The sequence below is a fragment of the Myotis yumanensis genome, unplaced genomic scaffold (assembly GCF_028538775.1).
Source record: "Myotis yumanensis isolate MYYU_CA2020_CCGP unplaced genomic scaffold, mMyoYum1.0.hap1 SCAF_1, whole genome shotgun sequence".
Classification (NCBI taxonomy): Eukaryota; Metazoa; Chordata; class Mammalia; order Chiroptera; family Vespertilionidae; genus Myotis; species Myotis yumanensis.
Genome location: NW_027223752.1, coordinates 110,443,895 through 110,453,525, shown reverse-complemented (window position 1 = coordinate 110,453,525; position 9,631 = coordinate 110,443,895). Strand labels below are relative to the sequence as shown.

The 9,631-nt window shown below is 49.2% G+C and overlaps 1 protein-coding gene across 1 annotated transcript; it reads left to right on the top strand.

Moving 5' to 3' along the window:
- Nucleotides 1–1,992: 1,992 nt before the first annotated feature.
- On the top strand, nucleotides 1,993–7,139 carry FZD8 (frizzled class receptor 8). Its single transcript, XM_070429694.1, has one exon. It carries the CDS (start codon nucleotides 2,748–2,750, stop codon nucleotides 4,800–4,802), a length of 2,055 nt encoding a protein of 684 aa, XP_070285795.1. The 5' UTR covers nucleotides 1,993–2,747; the 3' UTR covers nucleotides 4,803–7,139.
- The last annotated feature ends 2,492 nt before the right edge of the window (nucleotides 7,140–9,631 follow it).

Here is a 9,631-nt window from a genome sequence, read left to right as displayed (position 1 = left end):
TGAATTTCAAAATCTTATGGAGTTCAGTTTTTCCAAATGTAAGTGCTAAGGAAGTGTGATTTTTCAGTATAAAGAGGTTCTAACTAACTAGACTTCAGTTGAGGTAGAGATAGGTTCTAACTAGACTTCAGTTGCGGGGGGGGGGGGGGGGGGGGTGGGAGGGGGGCGTTGGTGAGTATATAAAACTTGCCAAACGGAGGGGGGGCACGGGTGGGGGGCGGTCTGCCTGTCTGTTTAGAACGTGGTGCAAGATGAGGTTGCTAAACTAGAAATAACAGAAGGAGGAAGCCATAGAGTCCATTATCTCAAGCAATATACAAATGTGCTAGTAATTTTTGTTTCGAGAGAGTTGTTTTTAAACAACTACTACCACCACCACCCCCGAAAAAGTTAATTGGCCTTTAACGGACCTTTAATTCTTCTTCTGTTCCCAAACTCTCAACAACTTTGGTTCTCATGCTCTACTCACACCTGTGAAACCTGGCAAAAATCTTGACAAGACAACAAGAGAGGAAGGAGGAAAGGAAAAGGGAGAGGGAAGGGAGACAGGGTGGGAGGGAGAGGGAAGTGAGGGAAAAGTAGAGGGTAAGGGAGAGGGACGGGGGAGGGAGGAAGGTAGAGGGGGTGGACGAGGGAGAACTGAGAACATGCACTTTGCCACCCTCCTGGCCAACTGAAATGCTGGTTCCAGAGATTACAGTAATTACAGCCCCAGCATGAATTCCATACAAGCGCTAAATGAAACAGAACATCAATTAAAAAAAATAAACACTCCATTCTAGGAGAAAGACAACCCCCCGGGAAGTCCTTAACTAGCGTAAATGAACCTGCCAGGCCGCAAGCCCCACGTCCCTGGCCCCCCCCCCCCCCCAAAACAACAACAACAACAACAACTTCTTAAGGTGGTCGTGGAGCTAGCGCCGGCACAACTGGTTGGCGGCGTCCCCAGTGGTTGCTAAAAGCAGCCAAGGACCCTCTCGACTCTCCAGACCATGGAGACCTGCCCTCACGTCAGCTCCAGGGCGCAGCACCACCTCCCATCGAAGAGAAGGCAGCTCTGGCAAATCACGTGAACTTTGGATAGATGTACATGTTCCAAAAGTACAAGGTGGAGAGTGAATCCAGCTGCAGTTTCCAGTCCTATTTATAAGTTTTTCATTCTTTTTTAAGGTGAAGGGAATTATGTTCCTTAAGGAAGAACTGGGTCCCGGGTGCCTTACATATTTATCTCATCTCATTATCAGAATCCCTTTTGAGATATTACCTCGCTCTCCCAATAAGGACACGGAGGCCCGCCCAGGTCACTCGGCAGAGGCAGGAGAACCCCGGGGCCGCCCCTGTGCCTCGCGCCCCTCGCGTGTCCGCAGGTGGGCGCCGGGACACCTCCGTCCGGGCTGTCGCCCGTCCTACCCCACCATCCAAAATATACTGCCATCTTTCCCGTTTCTCCCACATTTCTAAGCCTCAAAGACCATCATTCTGAGAACTCCAAGCAGGGTACCCTCTCTCGAATTTCCCACAGCGCCCGGCCCCAGCTCACGTAGGGGCGCGGGCCCCCCATGGCCCATAGGCCACCCACATTCGAGAGACTCTTAAGCGGGGATTTAATTTGTTTAAAAAGGGCCTAGGAGAGCGTGCACTGAGTTAAAACCTCGTCCCCAGTCCCCTAACTGCAGACTTATAAATGAAACCGAGAAAAAAAGAAGTGGAACCGAGTCCTCAGACGCATTGAGCGCCGGGGCGGAACGGGCTGGCAAGGGGTGGCAGTCGTGGCAAAAACTCCATCTCTGCGGTCAATCCCAAGGTTACCGAAACTCTCCAGCCGCAGATTCCGCGCATGACTGTGCGGACACTTGGACCGCCTTAAGGAAGGATGGGCCTAAGGAGCGAGAAGACTCCGCCCGTTTCCCTGAGATTGGCGTGCCCGGCAGAGGGCGGAAACCAAGTCCGCGCGGTATAAATATTCATGAGCCGGCGCGGAGACCAGCGGGGCCGCAACAGGGAAGTTCGGTGAAGGGCGCAGCTCCGGCCGAAGAGGAGGTAGCTGTGGGCGCCAGTCGAGCCGCTCAGGTGTCTGCTCCGCCTTCCGGTCTGGATTTGATTCTGCATGTCTAGCGAGGAGGGGGCTGCCTGCACTTCGCCGATTGCCGGCTGGAGCGCGGACTTTTACCGGACCGACGCCGTGGAGAGAGGGATTGGGCCTCGGTGGAGGCGGGTCTCTACTCCGGAGGCAGCAGAGCAGCTTTGGGAACGAACATGAACCCCCGGGGGGCGTAAGGGTCCGTAGGGGCTGACCCCGCGCGGGAGCGGCCTGGCCCAGCCATCTTGGCTGCGCGCGGCGGCCGGAAAGGAAACTTGCTGCGCCGCCGCCCTCAGCGCTCAGCCAAGTCACCGGCGCCGGCGCGACGCGGAGAGAACGCGAGTGAGGGACGATGAGCCGGCGGCCAGCCACTCTGCTCCGAAAGGGCTGAGCTCGATCAGGGTAAACCCCTAGGAACTGTAGCGCACTGCTGCAGCCACCCTCATCTTCCCGGAGCGGCGGGCTGCGCTGTGTGGACGTGTCCCGATAAGGGATTAGGGACTAGGCGGATAAACAACCTCTCGAGAGAAACAGGAGAAAGACGAGTAGGGCACTCACTCTCTTCTCCGGCTCTCTCTCTCTCTCTCTCTCTCTCTATCTCTCTCTTTCTCTTTCTCGATCCTCCGGAGCCCCTCTGTTCACTGCCAGGAAGGCGAGGGAACGAAGCATGGAGTGGGGTTACCTGTTGGAAGTGACCTCCGTGCTGGTCGCCTTGACGCTGTTGCAGTGCTCCAGCGGCGCTGCGGCCGCCTCAGCCAAGGAGCTGGCTTGCCAAGAAATCACCGTGCCGCTGTGCAAGGGTATCGGCTATAACTACACCTACATGCCCAACCAGTTCAACCACGACACGCAGGACGAGGCGGGTCTCGAAGTGCATCAGTTCTGGCCGCTGGTAGAAATCCAGTGCTCGCCCGATCTCAAGTTCTTCCTGTGCAGCATGTACACGCCCATCTGCCTGGAGGACTACAAGAAGCCCCTGCCTCCCTGCCGCTCCGTGTGCGAGCGCGCCAAGGCGGGATGCGCACCCCTCATGCGCCAGTATGGCTTCGCCTGGCCGGACCGCATGCGCTGCGACCGGCTGCCCGAACAGGGAAACCCGGACACGCTGTGCATGGACTACAACCACACCGACCTCACCACAACTGCGCCCAGCCCGCCGCGCCGCCTGCCGCCGCCGCCTCCTCCTGGTGAACGGCCTCCCTCGGTCAGCGGCCATGGCCGCCCGTCAGGGGCCAGGCCCGCGTCCCGAGGAAAGGGCGGGGGCATCGGGGACGCGGCTTCTCCCCCAACTCGTGTCGGCGGGAAGGCGCGGCCCCCTGGCGGCGGCGCGGCGCCCTGCGAGCCGGGCTGCCAGTGCCGTGCTCCAATGGTGAGTGTGGCCAGCGAGCGGCACCCGCTGTACAACCGCGTCAAGACTGGCCAAATTGCCAACTGCGCGCTGCCCTGCCACAACCCCTTCTTCAGCCAGGACGAACGAGCTTTCACTGTCTTCTGGATCGGCCTGTGGTCTGTGCTCTGCTTTGTGTCCACCTTCGCTACCGTGTCCACCTTCCTCATCGACATGGAACGCTTCAAGTACCCGGAGCGGCCCATCATCTTCCTCTCGGCCTGCTACCTCTTCGTGTCCGTCGGCTACCTGGTACGCCTGGTGGCGGGGCATGAAAAGGTGGCGTGCAGCGGTGGCGCGCCAGGCACGGGCGGCGCGGGCAGTGCGGGCAGCGCGGCTGCTGCGGGCGCGGGCGCGGCAGGGGCTGGCGCGGGCGGCCCAGGCGGGCGTGGTGAGTACCAGGAGCTGGGCACGGTGGAGCAGCATGTGCGCTACGAGACCACGGGCCCGGCTCTGTGCACCGTGGTCTTCCTGCTCGTCTACTTCTTCGGCATGGCCAGCTCTATCTGGTGGGTGATTCTGTCGCTCACGTGGTTTCTGGCGGCGGGCATGAAATGGGGCAACGAGGCCATCGCGGGCTACTCGCAGTACTTCCACCTGGCTGCGTGGCTCGTGCCCAGCGTGAAGTCTATCGCCGTGCTGGCGCTCAGCTCCGTGGACGGCGACCCGGTGGCGGGCATCTGCTACGTGGGCAACCAGAGCCTTGACAACCTGCGCGGCTTCGTGCTGGCGCCACTCGTCATCTACCTTTTCATCGGCACCATGTTCCTGCTGGCCGGCTTCGTGTCTCTCTTCCGCATCCGCTCGGTCATAAAACAGCAGGGCGGCCCCACCAAGACGCACAAACTGGAGAAGCTCATGATCCGCCTGGGCCTCTTCACTGTGCTCTATACAGTGCCTGCCGCCATCGTGGTCGCCTGCCTCTTCTATGAGCAGCACAACCGCCCGCGCTGGGAGGCCACGCACAACTGTCCGTGCCTGCGGGACCTGCAGCCGGACCAGGCACGCCGGCCTGACTATGCGGTGTTCATGCTCAAGTACTTCATGTGCCTGGTCGTGGGCATCACCTCGGGCTTGTGGGTCTGGTCAGGCAAGACACTTGATTCGTGGCGGGCCCTGTGCACCCGCTGCTGCTGGGCCAGCAAGGGTGCTGCGGTGGGCGGGGGTGCTGGCGTGAGAGACACTGGCGGGCCCGGCGGGGGAGGGGGAGTCGGCAGGGGGGCGGGCGGGGCAGCGGGCTTGCTCTACAGTGACATCAGCACAGGCCTGACGTGGCGATCTGGCACCGCCAGCTCAGTGTCTTACCCAAAGCAGATGCCATTGTCCCAAGTCTGAGCAGAGGGAAGGAAAGGGGGGCGAAGAGGCCAAGGGCTGCCAAGGGACACTCCAGGGGCTGATGTTCCCACCCCTTAACTGGGTTTTGTTTTGTTTCTTTGGTGTGTGTGGGTTTTTTGTTTTTGTTTTTGTTTTTTTTTTGACTGCTATTAGCATGATAATGAACTCTTAATGGTATCCATTAGTTGAGACTTAAATGACTGGCTTAGAACAAAGTACCTGGCATTGAGGACTCCCAGACCCTTTCCTCCATTGATATGCGAGAAGCTCCTCACGGGAGACGGGAGACCTTCATTTCAATTGGCAGAAAAGGGTGGACTCTCCAGCGTTCCCAGTACCCAAGGCTTGGAGCCCTCCTTGGTTGCCATTCGTGGAACTTGAAGCCAGATCTACAGATTTTTACCAGAGGGACCTATTTTTCTCCTATGTAAACGCTTACTCCTTATGCATCCTAAAGGAAGGATGATCGAAACCTAATTGGATTGAGTGGTTTGGGTATTCTTAATGACCAGGCAAATGCCTTAAGTAAATAAATATGAAATGTCTTAATTATACACCCCAAGTAAATACGGGTTTCTTATATTAGAGGATGTATTTATATAATTATTTGTTATGTGTAAAAAATGTAAAATATGTACATATCCAGAGATATACAGTCTGTACATTTTTTGTAAAAAGTTTAGAGGTCATTTCTGTAAGAACAAATATAAGTATTCTATTTTGTCAATAAAATGATTTTTGATAAATGATTTAAACATTGCCCTCTCCCCCTAACTCTTCTAAGCTGTTACCTTTAAAGTGTTTGCTAAGAACATGTTGGAAAAATGGACCCTTTCTGGTTTCTCTGTACACTGATCTTAGACATGGAGAAAATGGCCTGTTAATTCTAGTTCTTAAGTTGTTAGTAAAGTAAAAATCACTGTTGAACTGAAATCAAAACTGAGTTTTGCACCCTCCAAAGAGATGGTGTTTTTAATGGTAGCTCTTTTTTGATCCGTGGAAAATGCTCACCTTAGCATGTGTATATGGACTACTGCAAGGAAGTAATTCCACTCAGGCCTTGTTATTTATCTTGTATAATATTACTAAATGATTTACCCCACATTTTTTCTCTCTCTAATGTCCATGATTTTGAAAGCACCTGGACTGAACATACTTTTGAAGTGTAAAGGTGAATGTTTTAAACCCTCAGAATACAGTGTACAGTATGTATAAGCCACTTGACACTCTGTAGTGGAACAGGCACCCTTAATGGATTAAACTAATGGGTTAACATCTTAATGACCTTCCAGGCTTGTGTATATCAAATGTGCTGCTTTTCCTAGAGAAAAGGCTATTGTTCTTCTGTCAACACTAAACTAATTTATTTGAGCAGAAGGCTGTTGAACTAGCAGAAGAATGCTTTGGCAATTGTTGAACTTTTTACCTGTCTGCCCAGTGGCCCAGCACATCATTTCTTTAAGAGGAGCTAAATGAATAGTGTTAATCTGTAGGGAACTTGGTCTTTTGAGTTTGAAAAACTTTGATCTTTTCTCTCCAAATGTGCTGTAAAACTGAAGTTTCTTTAGCTGTTGCCAGGCTCTTCTTGGTACATACCAATTGGCCACCATGGAGCCTTAAAGTTCTTCCATTAAAGGGATGTGGTGGGACTTTTACTTTAAAAGGGAGAGAGCTCAGGAGAGGAAGACTTGTAACAGTGAAGACCAGAAGCACAAGTATGCTCAGCCTTTTGAACAGCTTTTCCAGGCATTGTTAGCCAGCCTGCAGGCAGCTAGGAATGGGTTGAAGCATCATAGAAAAGGGCTCTGAATGCCCTACAGGTGGTCTGCACACATAATCCCCCAATTTAAAGCATTTTCCTTTGCTGGACAATTGTATTACAAAACTCCCTTCTTTTTTGCTCCTAATTGAACCAATGAACTATTTATTATACATTACAAGTTTTTCCTTTAAAATAAAATAGAAAACCCTCAGCACCTAAATTTTATTGACTAAATTCTGACAGGTTTTCTGAACTGAACCTTTAAAATCACACCAGGAGTAAAATCTTCAGCAGACATTTCTCTTTTTCATATATTTTTATTTCTCATGCTTATTATTTTCTGACAGATTAGCAATAATTTAAAAGTAATTGGTAAGGTTGTATGTTCATACTGAAAAGATAGCCCCAGGTCCCTTATTAACCTGTCAATCAAGATAAGAAATGGGCAGCTACCCTGCTAATGATGGGGACATCAAACTGTGAGGTGGGGAACTTACTCTCTGCAGCCTGCTAAGATGTTTGTTCTCTTTACTTTTCCTAATAGGAATATTTAGTGGTTTTAAAAAATATTTTTTAATTAATAGGACAGAAACTACTTTCCTGGCTTATCTTGGAGTCTTTTAAGAAGTTTCTTGGTAAAAACATTTTGCAAATCCTTTCCAGAGTCATTCTTGGTGTTAATTGAATTGTTGAAATTAGATATGCAATAAGAACACCCACTTTAGCTGTCATGCTGATTTTATTTTTTTAAGTCAGAGGCACTGTAAAATACCTCCCAGAAATTTTATTCATTAAAAAATTACAATTTTGTAACTTAGATTCCAGTAAGTGGCCTGCATCTAACCCCGTGTGGTGATCACCATGTGGTTTATGTACTGTATATAAACCATCCATAAACATTACATTTTCAGTTATAAAGTAGGATTTGAGGGCATCCCCATAATCTACCACATATGTTGGATGGAGGAAGAGCTAAAAGTCACTAGTTAGCATGTGGGTTTTCTAATGTAGCAATATTTCCATTATAAGACCCATTTTCAACTATGTGACAGTGGAAAATGTTCCACTTTGAAGCTCTATTTCTTTATTAATTTCTTCAATATATCCTTGTAAAATGCCATATTTGATAACATACAAAATGGTTGTAAGTGTGCTAAATATAAACAAGCTTAATAAAAAAAAGCCCTATTGACATTCTGGGGACAGCTCTCAGTAAAAAGGCCCATACCTATAATAACTAGAGGCTGATATTAAAACACAAGTGCCAGTTCTTTGCCTTTAAAGCTAAACCTTGAGTTGCAAAATTGCTAATACTCAAATGTATCTATTAAGGGAATAGAAAACCCAAAAATGATTTGGGGTAGAAAATGAGAAGAGTATTTGGCCATTAGACAAATGAATGGGTCCCTTGCCAGGTGTGCTATACAGGTGTGTGCTTACCAACTATATGGGACAAGTGTTAGTTTTTTTTAAATCTTTTCAAATATGGGGGATCAAGCGGGGATGTAGTTATTTTGTGGCTAGATCAATGTAAAAAAAAAGTCTAATATGGTTAAAAACATTAAAGCCAAAGCCCTTTAAAATTACTATGGCAGAAGTTATGTGAAACACTTTTTACATTATAGTAAATGCAATTTGAATATAACAAAACAGAAGGGGGGAAATGTAGAAGTTTAAGGAACAAACTGTCACCAGTACAGTTTAAATTTTTTTAAATACATTTTTATTGGTTTCAGAGAGGAAGGGAGAGGGAGAGATAGAAACACCACTGACAAGAGAGCATCACTGATCAGCTGCCTCCTGCACGCCCCTACTGGGGATCGAGCTGGAAACCCGGACATGTGTCCTTGACGGGAATGGAATCCTGGACCCTTCAGTCCACAGGCCAATGCTCTATCCATTGAGCCAAGCCAGCCAGGGCACCAGTACAGTTTCTTAATATGTGTTGATGGCGTTGCAGATTCCTGTAAATCCTTCAGAGTTTGGGGGAAGGAATTCAGATTGTCTCATCAAAAAGAAAAAAAAAATCACACAAAGAGACAAAAGCAGTTTCAGAGCACAGGATGCAATTTAAAGAGCAGGGGCAAACATTCAGTTGAGACTCCAAACTGCAAGTGTAGTGATCCACCTTCCACATTTAGTACTATACTGCCACCTTGTGGTACCACAAAGTTCCAGAACCAGGGGATGAGCCCCGCACAGATGCCACCCAGAGAAGGGCCTGCAAGCATTTTGTATTCATAATTTTGAATTCTTTCTCTCATGAACAGGAACCCCAAATTTAATCAGTTTAGGGCCCCACAAGACTAATTGAAGTAAATCCTTAATATTAAGGGTTATAGTACAAATATAACTAAGCTGTGTTGAAGTCCAAAGGTTTAATTTCTTAAAAATTATCTTCTGAGTTACTTTTTTTTCAAGAATGGGCTTCTTCCCAAAGATCCACTATACCTTTTGATGGGAGAAGGAATGAGTTTGGAGTCATGAAGAATAGTCTGAGATGGCATGTAGTTGACTTGGCTATTTAAATGTGTTACTTTACTCTTTCCCATATAAAGTCTATCTACTGAGTCAAGTGGACACTCTTCAGTGCTGCACGTGAATACTGTTGGGATGGGTAAGATACAGGCTCTCCACAATATCTAGCCAGGTGTTTGTGGAAACACACCAAAGAATGGAAACTGTGCTGCAAAACAAGGTCACCCAAAAAGGAAGAGAAGAGGAGCATGTGCTGTGGAATACTTGAGTGCTGTGGGAGAAATATTTCCATAACATAGCTGCATGGGAATTCCGGGCCTTTAATAGGTACATACGGAGAAGAAGCAGCCTCACAGAGCCCATGGCTGGACTTCCTGTTCCTGAGGGTCAGGTGGCCGGTGGAGATTAGAGGGGAAAAAGAAGCACTGGTCAAAAGGATGCAGACTAAAGATCTTAGAGGTCTTATATTATTGCAAATGTAGGCAGCAGCAGAGAGCAGGTGAACTGGCCCAAGTCAGCCATGGGCCTGAGAGGCAAGCTTTGCTAGCAGCCTCTGAGGCTGTGTGTTCAGATATCCCTATCATAATCA